Genomic DNA, 22,222 nt, shown 5'->3' with positions numbered 1-22,222 from the left:
CGCAGCCTTGGTCATAGACGAACGCAGACCCATCCATCCAAGGTTCTGCATGCACTGATACGCACCACAGCTCCGCCACGAGGGCTATCATTGTTCAATTCACCACTTATATTACAGTATTTTTCCTCTGAAAACCTGTTGGAGTGAAAAGAATGCAGACCTTGCATACTGAAATCCTCTGTGAGCAGGAGAATTTTGGTGAGGACGTCCTCTCACTTCACTGCTAGTGCTCCTCATGCACAATCCTGATTAACATCCATAAGGATGGGAAGAGTGGATTAATTTTTCTGCCTATTCAGACACAGGCTTCTCAGAGTTATGCTGCTGAGTGAAAACATTCATCAGAGTGTTCCAGCTGGTCTGCTCCCAACTAGACTGAGTCACAAAAGTGCTGACTAAAAGAGCTTCTATGGAAAATGCTAGTTTGTCAGAACAAACCATTTAATCTGGTGTGTCACATCATTCCAGCTGCATTTGAAAGCTTGTGGAGTAGAGCAAGTATTTAAAACCTTACAGGTAAAACCTTACAGGTTTAAAACCTTACAGATGCTGTAAAACCTTACAGCACTGCCATGCAGACTGCCATAGAGACCATCGCACTCTTGCATGTCCTGCACTGTATGCAGGACTGGGCAGCTTGGGATCTCCCTGCTCTGAATGGGTGGTCATGAGACATTATGGCTTCTCCATCCTGAGGCAAAGGATGCTCTGGAGAGATCTCAAGCTTCCTCATCTTGTCACAAGGGTATTCCCCAGAACTGGAGTAGATAATTGCTCTGTTTTCTAAATTGTGAACCAGAAACCGTTATCTCCTTATTTTCTGTAGTATTTTCCCCTTCCTGTAGGTAGTAACTGTAAATTGTAACAGTATTTAAAAAATTCTCGTATGTAAATGCATTTCAAAATGCTAGAATTTTTGAGTGATAGGAATGCTGACTTTTGCCCATTTCTCTGCCCATCTCCTTTGCTGGACTCATGCAATGGTCAGTTTTAAACAGTACAAATAATCAGGTCCTGCAGATGCACAGAATATGCCAATAACATTTCATATACATAGCACTCTCCTGTCCCATACTTAATCCCAAAATCCATCCAGTCTCTAGTATAAATTTCACGATGGAAAGGAAGGTAAAATTTCAGTAAGTTTCCTTCGTTAAATAGAACCAAGCCAAATGCTAAACTCTGAACCAAAATTACCATGTGGATTTTGGGGCCCATATTTTTACAGGGCTGGAGATTTCTGCTAAAATTCATAAACATACTATAGCTACTGAGTATATTTGCCATAACTAGGGATGACCAGCTAGCAACTACTGTTTGCAGCCAGATACACAACTGTGTGTCTAAAAAAATCTGCTTACAGTTTCAGTTATGAGATTTACATGTACGCTGATGGATGTGCGTATGCATGTGCCTACATGCACATGCTTATGCGCACATAAAGCAGAGCCCTGCACAAGCAGAATAAATGTGTATCTACATCCAGATGGGTGAGCCTTCAGTGTTCTGTACAAACAGTTTGTATAAAAAGGCAAATCTTTAATAATCTATACGAAATAAATAGGCAAAAGTAAAAAAAAAAGATGAATCTCACTAAAGTCAATGTAAAGAAGGAATCATTTTATCATTCACTTTTCAACATAAATTGATAGGCAAACTTAAAATTCTTTGATCGTTTTTAAATAAATGAATAAATAAAAATTTTAAATAAATAATGACAGTGAGAGGAAAGATTTCATGAAAGGCACTGATAATAGTGCATTAGGGACAGCATGAAACACAGAATATGAAAAGCTTTCAAATAAAGGCGTTAATTTTTCTTTTAAACTGTCACAAGGACAGAGGTGGATTGTTACTAGGGTGAAGCTCTCCATTCTGCAGTTCTGTGCTGCAGAATTCACCAACTCTGGCTAGACAGCTGACTTGCTTAACAACTGCAAGACATTTATCCCGCAGACAAAGCCACAAAACCCTACTCCATCCCGAGCCATCTCCTGATCCCTAGTCTGATGGATGCATTTTCCAGCAAACTCCTGGCTCCTCTACTGGTAATGTAACAGTCATAGAATTTTTCTTTTTTGTGGAGATGAAGCTGATGTGAGGCACTTTGGGTGGCCCTCCCTTCCTTGGATTTACTTTTCTTCTGGCTTATCTGTAATAGGGAATGATTGGTCATCCGAACGCCTCAGAGTGCATTGTACAGGTGCCTTTTATCAAAAGCTTGAGGGGTGGAAGACTGCTGTCTGTTCTGACAATTTGATACGAAAACAAACACATTTACCAAGAAATTCAATAACCTTGGATATGTGGTCTCTTGTCCTTCTCCAATACCTGGAATAAAAGAAGTGTCTATTTAATCTCTTGCTTCAAACCCAGTTAAACTGTTGGTAAATAATATGTCTCTCTGGTGACTGAATCCAAGTTGTGCATGAGATTATGTTATCTGAGGGAAAATGGCAACTGCTGTGTTAATTTTGTGACATAATAAAATGCATTGCAGTGCTTCTAGTGATCTTTGGGATTTTTATCAGTCATCTCTGTGTAATGCAAGAGGAAAAATGGAAGCGCCATGAGAGACTTTTCTTTCCCCTAAACTGTGCTTACATGGTCTGCTGCTTACTGCAGGAAACATGTAGTAATAAGCAGGGTGCTGCACATTTCAAGTTGTCTTGTCATTATCTTATTTCCTGTGCCATCAAGCAGTGTTTGGATAAAATGGGATTGGTGATATTCATAATATTGCCCATTTTTTGAGAGGAGGGAAAGAAATACAATGCACACAAAATTCCATATTTATTTATTGAGGACTCATCTAAGAGAGATGTAAGTGACCTAGGAGAGAATGTAAGTGAGCAATTGATAGGAGCTGACTAGCTAAGTATGAAATAGCTATGCTGGATATGAATAAGGTTATTTTGTCTGCTTGTAAAGAACCTTCATCTGAAGGAACACAGTGCAAGCTCTCTTTCTAAGGGATTCCGTAACACTGCTAATCAAAGATGGTGCCCTAATGGTAGGGAAAGACAAAAAAAATCATGACAGTGTTTTTCTGAGAGTCTAGATTCTCTTAAACAACACGAAGCTCTACAAGGCAATTCTGCCAAACTCTTTCTGTGGCCCATTCTTTACCATGGATTCACTCCTCTATTTCAATTTTAGCAAAAGAGCCTCTCTGATACACTGCTTCCACTCCATCTTTCTTGCAATATTTGGGAATACTTTTCTGAGGATAGTTTTCCTTGTAGTGTGCCCATCTCATTTTAGAGCTGCTTTTGTTACCACAGAGGAGGTCTGGTACCTCTTCACAGCAGCCACAACCCTCCACCATCACCTTCCTTCAGGTGTGTGACTGCACTCCAAGTCAGACAGGTACGGTTGGCCAGTCTTCTGTCACTGCTTTTTAAACTATTAGGAGTTATCTCCTCCATATATACAGACTCAGTCTGCTTTTCCATTAGTCCGTGAGATTTCCAGGCTGTATCGTGTGTCCAGGAAAGAAAAGAACAGGATATCATTCCTGAGTAGAAGTACCAAGACTCTTTCGTCCCTTGTTGTTCCTTCAAAGAGCTATCCATAAGCAGAGAGTAATATCATGAGTACAATCATGATTCACTACAATTTCAAGAACAGATTTTATAAACATATGTGTATTTTCAGTTCTACTAAAACATTTATACTACAGGAAAATACAAGTATTAATTACAGTCAAAGTTTGGCATGTAGTTTTGTTACTGGCCACTCAGTTCACAGAAAATGGATTTCTAGTCCTTGATTAGATAATTTAGGCTCCCCACAGAAAAAAATGAGGCCTAATAGAAGTGTGGAAATGTTTGATATTCTTTCCTTGTCAGACCACCTTTCATTCTAAATTAGTGAGATTTCTTCTTATCAAAGGAAAGAGGAAAATAAGAACTGTCCTTTTGCGTACAGTCTTTTAACATCTAAGTGACTGATGTTTTAGTGATTTTTTTCCTTGTCATATTCCTGTCAAAAAATTGTGGGTTTGTATGTGACAAAGCCGAACAAACTCATCTGGAACACAGACACAATAATGTGCTCATGAATAAAACTCCTCCACAGATATTTGTGTAAACTAACACCTAGCACACAAATATTTGCAGAAATATAAACAAATAAAAAATGTTAAGCAATATGTTCAGAGTGAAGAATGAGCTAAATTTAATAACTTACATTTCTGTGAGAAGAACTTCTGAAATAATTGAAAATGAATGTTTCTATTGCCTAATTTGTTCTGCTCTTCCTATGAGAGCATATCACCAAAGGGACAGACTGGTTCCAGTTCCATCTATGCAACTAACCTTCGAAAGAGCATGTCATAGAATCATAGAATCAGTAAGGCTGGAAGGGACCTCTGGAGATCATCTAGTCCAACCTCCCTGCTCAAAGAGGGTCACCTAGAGCATGTTAGACAGGGCTGTATCCAGGCAGGCCTTGAAGATTTCCAGAGAAGGAGACTCCACAACCTCTCTGGGCAACCTGTGCCAGGGCTCCGTCACTCTCACAGGGAAGAAATTCCCCCTCATGTTCAGGCAGAACTTCCTGTGCTTCAATTTCTGCCCATTGCCTCTTGTCATGTAACTTAATTTTTCAGAACAGACTTTCTTTTATAAGAAAATAGAGAAATCACCTATCTGTTTTAGGATAAAGGATGTTGTTAAGCTGATATATAAGTGGTATCGAAGCCTTTTGGTACTCTTCTCTTCGTGGAAGAGGAACATAGCAGAACAATGTTAGCAAGTTAAACATCATTATTTATATTATTAACTTTTAGTTTTCTGTATAAAACTTGGCAGAAGCTGTGAGGACATAAAGTATGCCTTAAATTTTCCCCTTATTGAAGTGTAGCCTGGTTGACAGCTCTTAAGTGGCCCTCTTTAGTTAATGAATGACAGCAATGCTAACTGCCTGTGAAAAAGCTTCCCCTTCTTGCAGATCCAGTATCCGGTGCAGCTCACCAATATCAGATGATGTTGGCTTAATACTTTTCCTTGAAAAATACATGACAACTGTAAACAGCCCTTTAGGAAAATAGACATTGTTGAATCAATTTTTAGAATAGTGGTTTTTGGCTGGGAGCAGGTTCTGCCGCCCACCTTTAGTTCTCTTTCAGAAACATGAAAATTAATTTCCTCCATAGATGTTGTCCTGTTCCATTTGACAAACATTGATTTTTCTCCTCGGAGTTTTGAGTGAAGCCAAAACTGGCATGGCTGGTTTTGCTTAACAGGAACAAAATATCAACTTAATTACCAACTAGTCCTGTCATGCCAAAACATGCTTCTTTCTGTACCAGCACTGTCCACAGATATCAGTGCAGCAATAGGAATAACAGTTGTTCATTTGCTGCCATGCACTCAGCCAAGAGGAAACAAAAATGGCTACTTTCTGTGAAACTTGAGAGTAGAAAATGAACAACCTCCAAACCTATCAAATTATTCAAAAGATGCTTTGTGACTTTAGTAGGCCTTGGATCATTTCTCAGTTGCTTGGGAAATATAAGTATTATTGACACCGTTATTGTTTTAATTGCTACGTGTAACATTTAAAGTTAATATCTTTGGTTTTATGTTTTTGCATTCAGAAAATCTGAAATCAGAATTATTTTTGATAGCAATAAACACTGGATCCAAAACATAGGACAGAACCTACCATTTGTTCTCCCTTCCTATGCTGGTGGATCCGTGTCCTGTTCTTGCTTACATCAGTATGGATCTGGAACAATTGCAGGGAAATCAGAGTTAGTATTCCAGATTGATTCCCAGGTTTGTTAAAGCAGAAGTTCAACAACATACATTGTGCTAGTAGGCAGAGGAGCAGGATTAAGTGGGGGTGTGCAAAGCTTAGTAATTGCAAGCAGGTTGGCACCAAGTGTAGGTCATTGGCACAGGAGAGAGGACAGATGGTAGGTGAGGTGGGACAGAAGTGCAGAGAGGCTAGACTACAGAGGCGAGAGCCTGATGGTCTTGGGGCCATCGCTGGAGGGGGGATGAGTAGGAATAATTTCCACAATGAACTAGCACCTACATTTTAAACCCTAGTTTTATTGGATGGATTGAATATCCCATTGTAGGTCTCCAAAGTTAATTACATCTCTTCACTTGGCATACAAGGAATGTGGGACAAGTGCTCAGAACCATAGGCAAAAGTTAAAACTCCAGGTTACAGCAGATTGATCCCAAGACATCCTGTATCTCTGTTTCCTTTGTCTGTGTTTATAATATCCAGAAGTCTTATAGGAAAATATAATTAATTCATATTCATAAATCTCTCTGATATTCTTGGATGAAACTGAAGCTGATTGGATGATTTTTTTCCTGGAAAATGCTTGTTTTAGAAAATCAAAAATTTTTGAGGGAAAAATAATATGATGGTTTCCTGGCTGCTGGCCCGGAACCCTCAGCAACAAGTAGCCAGCCAGCAATTCTTCTGGTAATTCCTGTGAAAAAATGTTCCAATTTTAAAATTTTCATGCTTAGCTAAAACATTTTTTTTCCTGCTGTGAAAGTTTTAGTGGGAACAGATTTTTATTTTGTGGCCAACACAGTCTGTGGTGTTATTAATATTTATGATGATATTGGGCAAGTGGCCTTCTGTGATGAGCCTTTTTTTTTAACATTATTTTGACCTTCTTTAGACCAGACAAACATTTTTACTTTTGACCTCCTGGTTGTTTTAAAGAGAAGAACAGTGATAATTTTAAAAAGTCAAAGAACTCCAATGTAGGATTTTATAACATTGCCCCTTTCCTATTGATTATTTTTGTTTCATCTTAATAATATAGTTAGTGTAGCTAGTCAAATGTACAGAACTTTCTCTTTTCTTCCAAGAGAAATGTCAAAATAATAGATAGATTAGTCACACTAGCTGTATTGATTTGTGACAGCCTTGATGTACTCAGTCTTTTGGGAATGCAGGTGTGCCGTTTGGAATAACAGCATAAGTATTCAAGTGTTCATCTGGAAAAAAAAAACACTAGTATATTCAAATCCTATTTTTATTTACTGCATTGAGCCTCATTGGGAGAAAATACTGTTAGGTTTCTAAAAATTCTCCGCATAGTGGAAGGTTTTTAAAAGCAATGAGATATCTGCAGTACATTTCCATATTAATCAATAAGATGAAAGACAAAAATCAATTTTGTCTTTGCAACTATATGTGACACCTCCCTAAGAGCTATAACATGGACAGATTCATGCTAGCAAAGCTGGCCATAGGTTGATTGTTTATTTATAGTAAGGAAAGAAATAAAGTCAGCTTAGTGGCAAAGTAATATGAAAGATGTTACTCTCAAGTTGTCTATTCAAAACTCTGGCTTTGGTACCTGGGAAATGTATATTCTGAATCTTGATAATAATTGTAGTTTCCCACATGAAACAAAGTCAAAATTTTCTTTGGTTCAGAATAAAAGGTCGAACCTGTCAAAAAACAATTTTCTACATAGTCATGGGATTAGCATGGGATTATTATAATACTAAGAAGTGAATAAAATATGATCTTCTAGTTTTATCTGCTGCACCCTTGTTCTTTTGCTGGAATAGGCAATGAACTTTAACACCTAGGCATCCTCCTCATGTCACCCGAGGTTGGTCTGCTGGCTACACGCTTGCTGATGCTGTCAAGGACACGTTTTGCCTTCATCATTACCGGAGCTCAGTGCTGGCTCATGTTGAGCCTGCTATCCACCAGGGCCCCTGGGGCCTTTTCAGTAAAGCCATTCTCCAGCCAGTCAGGCCCTATCCTATGCTACTGCTTAGGACTGCTCCATTTCACATGTAGGACCTTGCATTCAACCATCTAACTCATTTCCTGTCTACCTCAGCGACTTTTGGATCAAGACCTGTAGAGATTATTGGTAAGACTGCAAAGTAGCTTATGTTGATACATGGTGATGTATTTGGTTGGTTTTACCTAGAGGAAAAGATGGCAGCATGAGGAAAAGATACAACGACATTCAAAGGAAGATGCAAATTACACTGTTAAGTTTTGCTTGGTTATATTTGGGAGATATAAAGGGAATATTTAAACTTACTACATTAAGATGGAAAGCTAATATTGATGATATCAAAATTAGTCTCCATATTCAGATAGGTTAGAAAAATCATTGATAATCTTGACAATGATGCACTGCATCCAGTAGAAGAGAGAGGATATGGAACAGACAAATGCAACACTCAAGGAAAAGCAAAAGTAGAATAAGGACCAAAGTCTTTCCATAAGTCAGTAAACTGTCAATAAAAATGGCAAGATTCAAGCATGGCTTTTACAAAGGAAGACTTTTAGGTCATAGATAACACCACACTTATCAATAGAAAGTTTAGGTATAGACTGCACAAAGTTAATGGATAAAGTTATTGCTGAAATAACCAAACAATCCTTTGAAATGAGTTGCTTGTTAAAGTGGAATACGTATCACTTCTCAAGAAGAGATAATAGCTCATTAATTATGTTTTCCAAAGAGAACTGTAAATTCTATCGAGGTTGGAAAAAAGTCTACTGTGCAAAATTTAGAAATACAAGTAAGAAATAAAGCAAAACCAGTGCAGAAGACATAATTACAGTAAATTCTGAATGTGAGGAGACTCTTGAAAAAATGTGCATCAGGAGTGACATGGGGAATATGAATTACAAATCAATTGTGATGAAGAAGATAAGGACATCAGATGCATCAAGAGAATCAGGCCAATTTTCTGAGCTAGAAATGTGGGCCAAAAAGGGCCTCTGCAAAACAATGCTAATGAGATCCCACTATAAAACATTAATCAATTCTAGACATCGTACTAGCAGTGAGCTCTTTTACAGGAAATAAAGAGAAAAGCAAAGTACCAGAGAAAATTATTTATGAAAATAGTAAAAGAATGAGCATGGAAAGCATGACCTAACATAAACTAAAAAAGGGTATGATAGATGTCCACAAATATCTGAGGGATGTAAATATCAAGAAAAGAATAAAACTGTTTAGGATGATACGAGATAGTTTATTAAGAATAATCAAATGAAATTAAGCAGCAGAAAAGTTACACTACATAACTGAAAAAATATTCTAATAGCAATGTATAATACACAATTAAATAGCTTTCCAAGAAAGATGGGAAAAAATTGTCTGAGCTATTTTAAAATTGGACTGGACATCACTGGTGAATGTATACTGTAGGTAATAATTCTGCATTGGGAGTGGAATGGCTGAAAAGATCTTTGAGGTTCTAATTTCTATGACTTGCCTAAGATAATATGAACAATATATCCAGGAGTATTTTACCAAGGAAAGGATGCATTAAATAAGGAATTTTAGACCATATTTTGCTATCCTCAACTATTTGAGCATATATGGTCAAAGAAGAGTCAGAAAGATAGATATTTTTTCTGTATTTCAAATTCTACATATCTTTAAAGAATTATTCACAGTAGTAGATGTCAAAACAAATTTTATAAATGGACTTGAGCAGACAGTAACCACCATGTATCTCTCAGGATTTTTTTTAATTTACTAACTCAGGAAACTACAGGCCGGTCAGCCTCACCTCCATCCCTGGAAGGGTGATGGAACAGCTTGTTCTGGATACCATCTCTAGGCATGTGAAGGATAAGAAGGTTATCAGGAGTAGTCAGCAAGGATTCACCAAGGGGAAATCATGCTTAACCAATCTCATAGTCTTCTATGATGGAATGACTGGCTGGGTAGATGAGGGAAGAGCAGTGGACGTTGTGTACCTTGACTTCAGCAAGGCTTTTGGTGCTGTCTCCTATAACATCCTCTTGAGCCTAGGCAGGCTGAAGAAGTGCGGGTTAAATGAGTGGACAGAGAAATGGATTGAGAACTGGCTGAATAGCAGAGCTCAGAGGGTTGTCATTAGTGGCACAGAGTCCAGTTGGAGGCCTGCGGCTAGTGGAGTTCCCAAGGGCTCCATTGAGCCCGGTACTGAGTCCCATCCTGTTCAACTTCTTCATCAATGACCTGGATGAGGGGACGGAGTGCCTCCTCAGCAAGTTTGAGGATGATCCCAAGCTGGGAGGAGTGGCTGACACACCAGAGGGCTGTGCTGCCATACAGAGGGACCTGCACAGGCTGGAGAGATGGGCGGAGGGGAACCTCGTGAGGTTCAAAAAGGGCAAGTGCACAGTCCTGCACCTAGGGAAAAATAACCCTAGGCACCAGTACAAGCTGGGGGCTGACCTGCTGGAGAGCACCTCTGCAGAAACAGACCTGGGAGTGCTGGTGAATGACACATTGACCATGAGCCAGCAATGGGCCCTTGTGGCCAAGAAGGACAATGGTCTCCTGGGCTGCATTAGGAAGACTATTGCCAGCAGGTGGAGGGAGGTGATCCTGCCCCTCTCCTCAGCCCCCGTGAGGCCTCATCTGGTGTCCTGTGTCCAGTTCTGGGCTCCCCAGTTCAAGAGAGACATGGAGCTACTGGAGAGAGTCCAGTGTAGGGCTAAAAAAGATGATCAGAGGGCTGGAGCACCTGCCCTATGAGGAACGGCTGCAAGAGCTGGGCCTGTTTAGCCTGGGGAAGAGAAGCCTGAGGGGGGATCTTATCAATGTGTACAAGTACCTGAAGGGAGGATGTCAAGGGGACGAGGACAAACTCTTTTCAGTTGTCCCATGTGACAGGACAAGAAGCAATGGGCAGAATTTGAAGCACAGGAAATTCTGCCTGACATGAGGGGGAATTTCTTTCCTGTGAGAGTGACAGAGCACTGACACAAGTTGCCCAGAGAGGTTGTGGAATCTCTTTTTCTGTAGATATTCAAAACCCACCTGGATGCAACCCTGTTTAACATGCTCTAGGTGGCCCTCTTTGAGCAGGGAGCTTGGACTAGATGATCTCCAGAGGTCCCTTCCAACCTTACCGATTCTGTGACAACAATGGGATGCTGATGTTTTAACAACTTACTCTTGATGGGAGTATTTAAACATTTCTTGTCTTAAGAATAAAGCAACGAGATTATATGTATATACCATCTTTTATTCATTCTTTCATGTCAAATATTCAGACAGAATTCTTGATGACAACATTTTCTGAAAGTCTAGTTCAGAACAACATCTGGTATTCAGCTCTTGTAAAGTAATGGAAGAATAATAATCATAGAAAAGAGTTACTATTTTACCTAGTCTTTGCTACTTTCTTTATTGTTTGAATACGCAAACAAGTATAAGACACAATTCATCTCCTAATAACAATGCACTAAATTATGTAGAATTGCTCAAAGCTATAGAAAGAAGCCAAAGCATTTTTACTATGGTCATTTTCTGAATCCATGGAAGAAAAATGTATGTTATGAGAAATGCTCAGAGAAATCTAGTGAACTTGCGTTTCACGCTACAAAATTCATTTTGTTGCTATTAGCTACAATATGACAACTGCCTGTCAATATCTTTTTCATACATGTTGTACGTGATATTAAACTGATTTCTTGTGCTGCTCTACATAAAAGAGAAGGTTAGATACAAAACCTGCAAGAGTAATTGAAAATAATCCATTATTTAAAAATTGTGTAGAAAAAAAGTTAGCTCACTGAAACTATTGACTTTTTTTTTTTTTTTTTTTTTTTTTTGCTTTTTTAAGGAGGAGTAAGTGACATAGCTGATCAGAAATAGCAAAACTAGTATAATTCTTAAATCTGCCTGTTCTCCTATCTGAAATTCAACCTACGTAATAAAAGGTTAGATCTGATTATCTACCCTCATTTATCTCTTTTTAAAGTTTGCCTTATTAATTAATTAGTAATTCAGTTGTGAGGGAGAATTTTGGATCCTTGTCTCTCCTGCAGGAAGTCTTGATGTACTTTTTGTTATATCATTGTTTACTAACCAGCTTTCAGACATCAGCCCTAGGAGGGTAAGCCAGAAACCTGGACTTATTCCTTCATAACTGTACACCTTGAATGCTAAGATAGACATCCATGGCTCCCTTGGACCCCAGACCAGATATTAAGCCCATCCAGGATCCAAACCCACACACCTGACACTTTACCTGGTCTCCAGGTCAGACCTTGGGTCTTTCCAGATTCTGGTCTCCTAGTATTTGCCAGCTAGTCCAGCTTGAAGTACATTAGCAGAACATATATACAAGCCCATACAAACGTTGAGAATAGGCAGCGTGCTCACATTAAAATTTGCAACCAGAAAATGGTTAGGAACAGCATGTAATAAGAAAATAGAGCAGACTGCAGTAATCAATGTGCAAACAAGTGTACTGACCAGCAGTACTTCCACATGACCAACCCTTTTAGCTCACTTCCTCTGCATTTTCCCATGTTTTTTCTTCCCCTGCCCACCTTGATCCATCTCTTTCTCCACCCAGATCTTCTCCCATATAAACAACCCACCCCAATTGCTTTTTTTCCCCTGCTGGTCCCTCTTTTGCTATATCCTCACCCAGATTTGGTATTGCTGAAATGGTTACCAGGGTAATACTGACCTTACATGATGTTACTGATAGGGCTGCTGTTGGTTTTGCAAAACCTTGCTTACTCCTCGAAAGGCCCCCTCCAGGTACCTATGATTCTCAGCTGTCTCTCAGATTACCCACCCTTAATCATCAGTGAAATCCAACCATTTCTCACAGCACTAACTGTGACCTTTGTTCAGCTTCTCACTCCTCTATTACTTTTTTCACTTCCAGGAAAACCTCATGCCATGTCCATCCATCAAGTTTCTCTTGTTTTGTTCAGTTAGCTAAACCTCAGGCCAGGGTCCAGTCAATGTGCTTATTACACACCTTAACAGAGAATCTTAACAGAATATTGATAAATAAATATCCAGATAATGCATATTGAGATCACCTTTACACAGATGCAAAGTACCAAAAAAAAAGGAGCAGGATGTGGGAGGAAGACTGAGAATTAGAATAATATTATGCCAATATTTATGTAGAGATTAATGATATTCAGAAAGGAGATCTGTCATTTTAGCCACATCAAAATAGAATCATACAATGTTCTCATACACATAATAATGTGAAAAAAGGGACTGTGGACCCTAAGGAAAATAGTCATTTTGGCATCCCTAGTGTGACTTATTCTTGTTTTCTGAGAAAAGAGTTCTCAGCACCTCATTAAACAAGAGGTGGAGTTTTACTTTCCTCTTGTCCTTGAATTTTATTAGTAAATCATAATCTGGCAGTAAAAAGTTTTGGCAGAATATTACAGGGATATATTTCAGTTGTTACTATATTTTTTAAAAGTCATATGGGCTATAATTCAGCTTTCAATTTTATTTTTTGTTTTGTTTCATTACTTTAACATTTAACACTGTGAAGATTTTGTAGCTGTTATTTACATTTAGTGTCATAATGGAAAATTCACTGACTTTAGCTGCATGACATAGTAAACACAACCCAAACGCCCACCTCCCCCTGCTCTTGGTCAGAAGGATGGGAAGCCACCTCAAGAGTATGTCTTTGCAGCCCAGTATATTTACACTTACAGTCTTTTCCAAAACTACATTTGCCACTCTCAAAGTCATGTTCCACTGCAATAAGTTGCTCAGTCTGTTTACAACAGATTCTTCTCTCTTCTCCTGTAATCTTAACATAGAAAATCATTTGAAGCTTTCAAATAATACTTATCCTTACCTTCTTTCACAAGGCAATATATAAATAAGCACTTTGCATTTCTTCATAGCTAATTGTTAGGGTCAGTTAAATATGGCTAGAAATAATAGAAAGCTCCTCCTAGCAAATACAAGATAAGCTCTTCCTCTCTTCTTGCTTCTGAAATAAAATATACTTTGAGATTTTGTGAAGGGCATGCAATCTCAGTAATTTACCATCCTTCATCTCCCTTAATAAACAATCATTTAAGAGCCTTCATCCACAGATGCTTTTCTGGAATTCCCTGGGGAAAGCTAAGCCACTTGTGGAATCTCACTGATAATTTAAGAGTAGAAGATCAACAGAGATGTGCACAAAAAGAAAAAAATGTCGCTGTCAAACTAACACAGACCAAAAAACACTTTCACTTATCAGTTCCCTGAGTCTTTAAGGGAGCAAGAGGCAAAGTACTGAAAAGTTCCTCCTCTCATATCTTTCTGCTAGTAGAAAGGTGGCAAGAAAAAGGGGCCGTTGGTTGTTTTAACTCTGTGTTTCATTCTGGTTTGGATTTTTTTTTTTTTTTTTTTTTTTTTTTTAGTTGTCATATGCCTCATAAATGAGTGTCCTTGTCTCTGCTACCTTTGTTTCAACACAGGATTTAATAGGAAGCTCTCTGGAAACCTACCCTGGAGGAAATGTAACATGAACAAGGTATCACTTTTGGTGTAAAGTTAACTGAAAGACAGTAGCTGGATGTAGCTCATAGGAATTATAGGCAGACTTTTGTCTATCTGTATTATCATTCTATCCATTTCACTTGGAGATCCTCAAAGTTCACAAAACATTAACATATCTTCAAATTCACACATCCTTCTGAATTTTTAAATTAAATAACATAATCAGCTTTGTCATGTGCTTCTCATTAAAATAGCAACTATAAAACCCCCCTTTTTTTTAATTTTCTGTGAAGTAAAGCAAAAGAAAGTAAATATCTTTAGGATCTCTTTTATATTTTGCTTAGACTGAAACAGTGTCTTCCTAAGAACCACAAGCAAAACCCCATAGTGTTTATTTGAGTGGGCAAGAGAATACTACTTATATTCCCCAGAGCTACTGTGCTCAGACAGCAGCAATGTATTGTGGCAAGTCTCTCCTTAGGAATATACCTTGTCTTTCTAGTTGATTGGTTTTTACCTGCACCAGGAAGGTCTCTACTCCTCTTTTTGGCAGTATGCAAGCAACATGTCTGTCTGAAAGCTGTAGTTCTAACTGCAAATCTAGTATGCCATGTAGGCTGCTTTGCATGCCCGTGTGCTCTGGCTTCAGGAACACTTGATAAAATAGTGAGTAATTGGTCACGTTTTTGTGCCCAAGTTGCTAATAAACCCATGATGCAAGAATTATTTAAACTGAGTTCTTGATCTGCTTGCCCTTCAGCTAGATACTAGCGATCTGCCAAGTTCTGTAGTGAAAAAGAAGAAATACGCTTAGCCTTAGGAGAGAAGAGTTCAAAAAACACGTAAGAACTAAAATTAAAGAACATGAATATTTTAATAAGTCAGTACAAATTTGTTAACAACATAAAAAGCAGGTGTTCAATTAATGACTACCTATCATTAGTTTTTTTATAGCACAGACAATAACTCTGCATCTATTGTCTGAGCTGACTGAGAAATTATTAAACCCACACAGAGTCCCCTGAACTGGACTCTCTTTGAGTTTAAGGATCTGTTCTTAAAAATTAAGATTTCAAAACCAAGACTCATAAATTTTGAAATCTTTCCAGCAGCTCCTGTTATAGTATTCATAATGGTTTTAGGAGAAACAAGAAAGTTGGGACAACAAAACATTTTTGTCCCATACACACTGTTAAATGATTATAGATCTGAAGGATTTATGCCTATGAGGGACCATTACAACATTTTAACTGACTTCTCATAAATCTCAGACCATTGCATTTCACTTGATTTCTACTATATTCAACCCAACAGCCTTTATTTCATTAAATTGCACAGGTTATCTTGTGTTTACACATTGCATGTGTTCATACAGAATTGTGCAAGTGAATAAAAACAGTTTAGGCTCGAGTGTGGGTTAGGGTTAGCAACCAAGAGGATGGAAGTTAATAAGCTGAAGAAATATTTTCCAAGGGAGAAAATCAGCTTAAGAGGACACACAGTTTGGTTTTTTTGTTGCTTTTTTTTTTTTTTTTTGTTTGTTTGTTTGTTTGTTTGTTTGTTTGTTTTTGAAGGAGTAAGTTTTATGGGCAGGAAATTCAGCTCGAATTTTAGTCTGAGAGCTAACTTAAAAATTCAGTAGGTAGAGGCCAGTTAACTGGAGTAGTGATTATGCTTCCCAAGAGGCCTGCACACTGTCAATATTATTGTCATAATCATATTATGATTGCTTTGCTCTTCAGGCTTCTCTAGGTCTGTCAAAGACATTCTGGATAGGTGTGGATAGACTTAATTTTAGGAACAGTGTGATGGTGAGGGAACAGGTAAAGGGAAGAGGGCAGACAAAGGCTGGCAAGGTAGGAAAATCATTTGGGAATTCATTGAAATAGCACTTGCTCATCCTCTTCTGCCTGGCTGACCCTGTACTCCTACCAGAGGGAGTTAGGGATAATCTAGCAGGCCAGCCACCACTAGATCAACCACGGCCCCACACATCCACTTGAAACCAGAGATTATGCAAGTTCTCAAACAACGTCAATTTTCAGTTTTGCACCACAGTTCATCCACACCATGTCATCACCCAGGTTTTCTAGTCTTTACCCCCTGAACTAACCCTAAAATGAAGTTTATCTGAAAGCATACCTGAAAGTGCCAACCTCAGAACTAATGTGGCAGCAGGAACCTGTTTTATCTGAGCTCTTCAAACCCCTCATCTCTCATCCTAGTGTTTATCCCATTTATCAGCCTTTGCTTCTTCAAATAGGTCCCTGAATATGCCCCTACTTTAACACCAACCCAGTCTCACCTCTCAGCTCCAAAATAAAAATAAAGATGTTAATATAAAGAGGTATTTGTCATCAGATAAGGTGTGGATTGCTTCCAAATTAAACTTCCTTCTTAACTAGTTGGTCCACATGGTTACCCTATAGCACTAAATAAAAGATTGCAGGGCTCCAAGGTTGAGTGATGTTGTTGTCTCACATCTATACTGTTTTGGGTAGACTTCTCTACACATTTGGGTTGTAATCATCCAGCATAATTTCAAGCCAGAGAAGGAGGTAAGAATTTAGGAATAAAGATAACCAGGGATCTGTTGCTTGATTTTGCTCTCTGCTCCTCTTTTCTTTTTTTCCTTCTCCTTCTTTTTCTTAGCATACAGCTATAGCCCATGTAACTAAACCATAACTTGCTTCTAACCCTAACTTGAACCCAAGCCCTTGAACCTACCATTAGACCTGTGCCAGAACCACATCAGGCAAGGATACAACACAGCATTAAGCTCACAGAGACCTTTGCCTGCCAGGCATTACCTGCTCTTCTCACTCTCTGCCCACTTCCACTACAAAAACTCAGGCTACTCTTAAAGCAAAGGCTAAGGCTATGAACAGGGTTAAGATTCAGAAAAGAGAAGCTGATAAACCAAAATAGTTTTTTTTCCTATTGTCTATAAGACAAGAACAGATCTTAGTTTGTATCTCCCAGTACTATTAATTTTGAAGTTCAAATGACTTTGCTGAAGGTAAAGCTGCCTTTGCAGTTAAAGATACGTTCTTTTTCAGTCACAAATGATGCACTCTTGCAATATAGAATGCAAGAAGCACTATAGAGTGCTTCTTGAAGTGCTTCTTGCACTCTATATTGCAAATGATGCAATATAGAGGAAATTTCACTATAACCTCGCTCCAAGATTTATGTTAAAACTAGCCCCCCCTTACCAGAGGAAGGAAAAGCAAGTAGTCTCAAACCAGCACCTGTTCTCATCCTACATCTCCAGCTCCCATCTCATACTAGCATTTACCCACCTACGCTTCTACAAACATAATCCCTTATCCCAGCCATGAACTTGATTGAGTCCAGCACCGGGCTTGTTCCACCTGCTTATTCTAAACCTGGAGTGAACTGGTGCAAAGAGGTACGTAGGTACCTTAGCTTAAGCTCCTGCAGGAAAAATGAGATAAATAAAACCAATTGATTTCTACATTAATTAATCCTAATCTTAACCCTAACCCCGAACTAAGAAGCCACCTAAACCAAGGCACCAAAACCTACATCAGAATATTTTCTAATACTGGTTACAGCAGTTAGGATTTAGGCTGATCTCCTGACTCACAAAGTGCAAAGGCATGTATATTTTCCACAAGTCATTCTGAATTTGCAAGGAAGAAAGTACTTTGTACCAAACTATATTATCAGATTATCTTTGCATGTGGAAAAATTGCTGAATTATCATGGGAATCTTTAAGTGTATGTGTGTGCATGTGTGTATCAGTGTGTGTATGAAAACTACTTGATTTTCTCTATCAAAGTTAGGTGCTGTCTTCACTGTTTTCCCACTGGATATGGCTTAATCTAAAAAGATTTTAAAATAATGCCAGCCCAAATAACACTTTTGTTAGAAACCGAATGCCTGCTATCTCGTCATTTCTCATAATTAGCAACAAATGCTCTAGGCCCCATGCCAAATAACTGGAAATCCACACTTTCCAACCTAAAGGTACTGTGAAATATTAGACACAAGTTTTCAAAGGTGCTTAGGTATCAAATGCCAAGTGATTTCAATTTCAGTGGGATTTTTAGGCACATATTAACTGTATCTAAAATGTGAACATGTCCTTACCCTCAGGTCTGACTGTGCCTGGGAGTCGGTGGCTCAATTGTCTCTTCTTCCCATACATCCACACAGCTGGATTTCTGTAGGGAGGAAGGATGTAGGCTGGAAAAGAGCCCCAGGATTGCCCATCCAAGAGCACAGCTAACACTTTCATCAGGTCCATGGGATGCTTCACATCTTCTGGAGAGAGCTGCCACGAGTCTAGTACTTACCAAAGCAAAACACAAGTGGGGTCTGTTTTGAAAAGTACTCTGGTTAATACCAGAGTATCTGGAGTCTAAGATTCGGGGATAAAGAGAGCACATGAAGATTTTTGTTTGTTGTATTAAAGCTGCAGATGTATTCTGTTTAAAGCTAATTAGATGCTGGAAATTTAAAATGCTAACTCATGATAAACCAGAATGAATTACAATGTTCAAACGTAGAGTAAAATTGCAGTTTATGGCATGGCTTTTGCCACAAAAATTGTGATGAAGCTGTGTCAGTGCATAGGCAATGTGTGAAAATCATGTATGATATATGAAAAAGCCTTTCTGTAGCTCTTAATTTATTTTCAGTTGCTTAGATTTTACTTGTTAATGAATACACGTATATAAAATTATTTTGGAGCCATGCACCAATGTAAATTAAGCAAAAATTTGTTTTTAAAATCCAAAACATACAAAGGACATATCTTTCCGCATACAACTTTCAACCACATTTTCAAAACATAACAAGGCAAACATGGTTTATACCTATGTGTTATGGCAGAAATCCAATATTCATCTGCTGTTCATATTGCAAGAAAATGAGATCATTAAGGTCAGAAAGAACAGCTGCTTTAATTATAACATCCTGATATATCATATCAAAGTTTTCATCATCTCACACAAACTCTAAGAACATACCCCCAGGGATTATTTCTGTCAACCTGCTTTTTCTCAGGAAGAAGATTATGTAAGTACACTCCAGAGCACTGGCTGTTTGCAGGTTATGATGCTGTGTAGAAATAATTTTACCCAAAGCTTGATAATTTGGTGGCAGTTGTTATTAAATCTAACCTGTACAATCTTGAGCCTGTGGTGGCAGTGGCAGAAGAAGAAATTTTCAACAGTCAGGAAGCGGCACTGCGGAGACAAGTTTTGCTGCATACCCATCTCCACGGTGCTGCTGCCACATGTTTGCAGCATGCTCCCTCCCCTGGAGCATCCACATCTCCAGGTGGGGAAGTAGGTTGGTATGAGGCACCTGGAGGTATCCTTCCTTTAAGGGAATGTTTGATTTGTGTTTTAACAGATGCTATGCTTCTGGTAGCAGAGAGATTAGAGGGACCATTCAACATTGAATCAGTCATGGATCCTATTGATGTCAAGATATCTGAAGCCATCATGAACATGCAAGAAAACAGCATGCAGGTGTCAGCAAAGGTACTGTGTGAGTCAATCCTTCTCTCTTTCTGAGTGTCACAAGCAAGGGGGAAAATGTCTCCTTCAGTTTTCTATCCAGGCATTGAGAAATATTGGCTGGACCACTAGAACTTATATTTGTTTGTTCAGCAATTCACCAGGTTGTTTTTGAATCCTTTCTCTAGTTAAATAAGCATAGAAGTTTTCAAGCAGAAGTGTCAGGGAGAAAAGTACTGTTCAGTAAATTGCAAATTAGTAGCTGCAAGCAGTTTGAGAAAACAGAGATTGCTGAAAATTGCTGCTCTGTAAGCAATATCCTGCAGAGTACATTTGATAACTTCTGGTCATGTCTCATCTGTGATTCTTCGTATTAACATCCAAACACATTTTGATCTGTCTAGGTCAGACTGCAGTATAATGTGCTTGAGGTGAACATATGAAATGTTCCACTTAACCTCCTTTAATAGCCACTCAAGGGAAATATCATTATGTTGGGCAGCCTCTGATTACTAGACCTTGTTTTGATGGAGTTTTGTCTGGATTCTGACATGAAAATAAACAGAGGTAATGCTAATATCTTCCTTCTTTCCATTTTTAACATGTGAATGTACACAGATCACCACCATCTCCAAACCCCATAGTAATAAAGTCCTTTTGAATTCAGTAACAGGTGCTGTTGAGCCAGTAGTTAACAACTAATGTTTTTTCCTTAATATTCGTCAGTGCACTGCAATTCAGAATCTGAAGTAAACGGTATGCCAGGTTCTCCGTATTAAGAGTTTCCATCTCCCATTGATCTCCCAGCGGTCAGTTAGGCACTGGCTAGACTGCCATCCAAGTCAATGAATTTCCATTGCTGGGAAGGTAGATGGGAAAAACATGGGGAAAAAAGACGTGAGGATGAGGTTAATATTCTTCCTGCCAGGCTAAAATTAGATGCTCTTTATAGGCCTAGTGCTGCTGGATGCTAAGGATTTCTTTCAAGAGGCTCTTTTCTTTCAACCTACGTGAAGTTACTTAGATTTTAAAAGCAGTCTACATCCTGCAAGATGAGACTTTGCTCTGGCAGAAGTGATCAAGAAACTTATCAACTAAATTATCTCAAATACTTCGGAGGTTAGCTTAGCAAATTCAACTCTTACCTCAAGAAAGAAATAAAAAAAATATTTTCATTAAAAACTCACCCAAGGCTCAGGTGTATTTCATTTTCCTTTTTACTTTCTTCGTCCTCAGTTTTTCCATTGTCATGAAAGTGTGTTTCCTGCCAGAATCCAATGACTTCACCTTGGCATAAGCTCATCTCACTACTCATTTACAATAGAGCAGACTGTTTGTCCTATCCCTGAGAAATATTTTGTTTTCTCTAAAGGTTAATAAACCACAGAAATTCCATTTGCACTTCAAAGTTTTTCTTCTAAGAGAAATCTTAGCAAATATGTTTTAAAATCTTGAGAAACAGAAACCAAACTATAGCAGTGAAATTTATTTTACTATATTTTCATAGATAATAGAGCTATATATGCATGGAGGGTTTTGTATTTTATGGGTAGATCATTTTTCTCCTAAAAAGTGATTTCGTTATTTTCCCAGGTTATATCCATCTTTTTCAGGTCTTAACTCATGAAAGTGCTTTAATGTTAAAAAAGTATAAGAAGGCAAAGTCTTTGAATTCGGTGCTGTGATATTCTATGTCATATCAGATCTATAAAGATGATACATGAGCAGACTTTGAATCAATTATCTGCAGTCTAATTTTTTTCCCCCTTACACATACTTGATCGCTTAGACAGAAGTTCAGTCAGAATGACAGATACCTTGCAGATGTAATGGGGTGCATGGAACGCAATTGCAGACCTAATCTAGGAAAAGATCCACACTTGTCAATTATTCTGAGACGCCAGTCAGAAATTTTCAGTCAGAATGCTAAAATCATTCCATTTTCTTTTTCTTCAGACAATTTTCCATTTCATTTGACTTTGCCCTGCTGAAAACATGGTAACTAGGAACCACACCATTTTTCCACAAGTCAATCAGTGTGTTCATGGGAAAACGGTATATCCATGGAAAAAAAAGCTATCTCCACTTGAAAATCTGGCTGATGTCCGACATGAGGCTCCATAACACACTCAATAGAATTTATGGCCATTTAGCTACTGTTGTATGCTGCTGTTCATCTCTTAAAATGAATGGAATAAATTCATTAAGAACAAAGAAACAAATAACAATGAACAATTTCTTTATCAAGGACCTCTCCACAATTCCATGTTCTTCTGCCAGCAGAAGAGCTGGAGACCATTTAGTTCAAAACCAATCCCTCTTCTGTTTCAAATATTTCCGTAAAATTGCCTATTCCAGAGGTCATTACCATTAAATTGTACTACCAGTTTTACAATGTGATGTTTTGTATTATACAAACTGCAATTATATATTGAATTCTATTTGAGAAAAATATATGGATTTGGCATAACACAGTTACTATACGTTACTGCGTAT

At 38.3% G+C, this 22,222-nt stretch overlaps 1 protein-coding gene across 1 annotated transcript in view; it reads left to right on the top strand.

Moving 5' to 3' along the window:
- Positions 1–22,222, top strand: part of GPC6 (glypican 6) — a 748,058-nt gene that overhangs the window by 660,812 nt on the left and 65,024 nt on the right. The window contains exon 5 of the mRNA XM_062575905.1: positions 19,620–19,750. Within this exon, the coding sequence (XP_062431889.1) occupies positions 19,620–19,750 (131 nt within the window). The remainder of the gene's footprint in view (positions 1–19,619; positions 19,751–22,222) is intronic.

Source organism: Rhea pennata, chromosome 1 (assembly GCF_028389875.1).
Source record: "Rhea pennata isolate bPtePen1 chromosome 1, bPtePen1.pri, whole genome shotgun sequence".
Lineage (NCBI taxonomy): Eukaryota > Metazoa > Chordata > Aves > Rheiformes > Rheidae > Rhea > Rhea pennata.
This window is presented reverse-complemented; position numbering and strand designations above follow the sequence as displayed.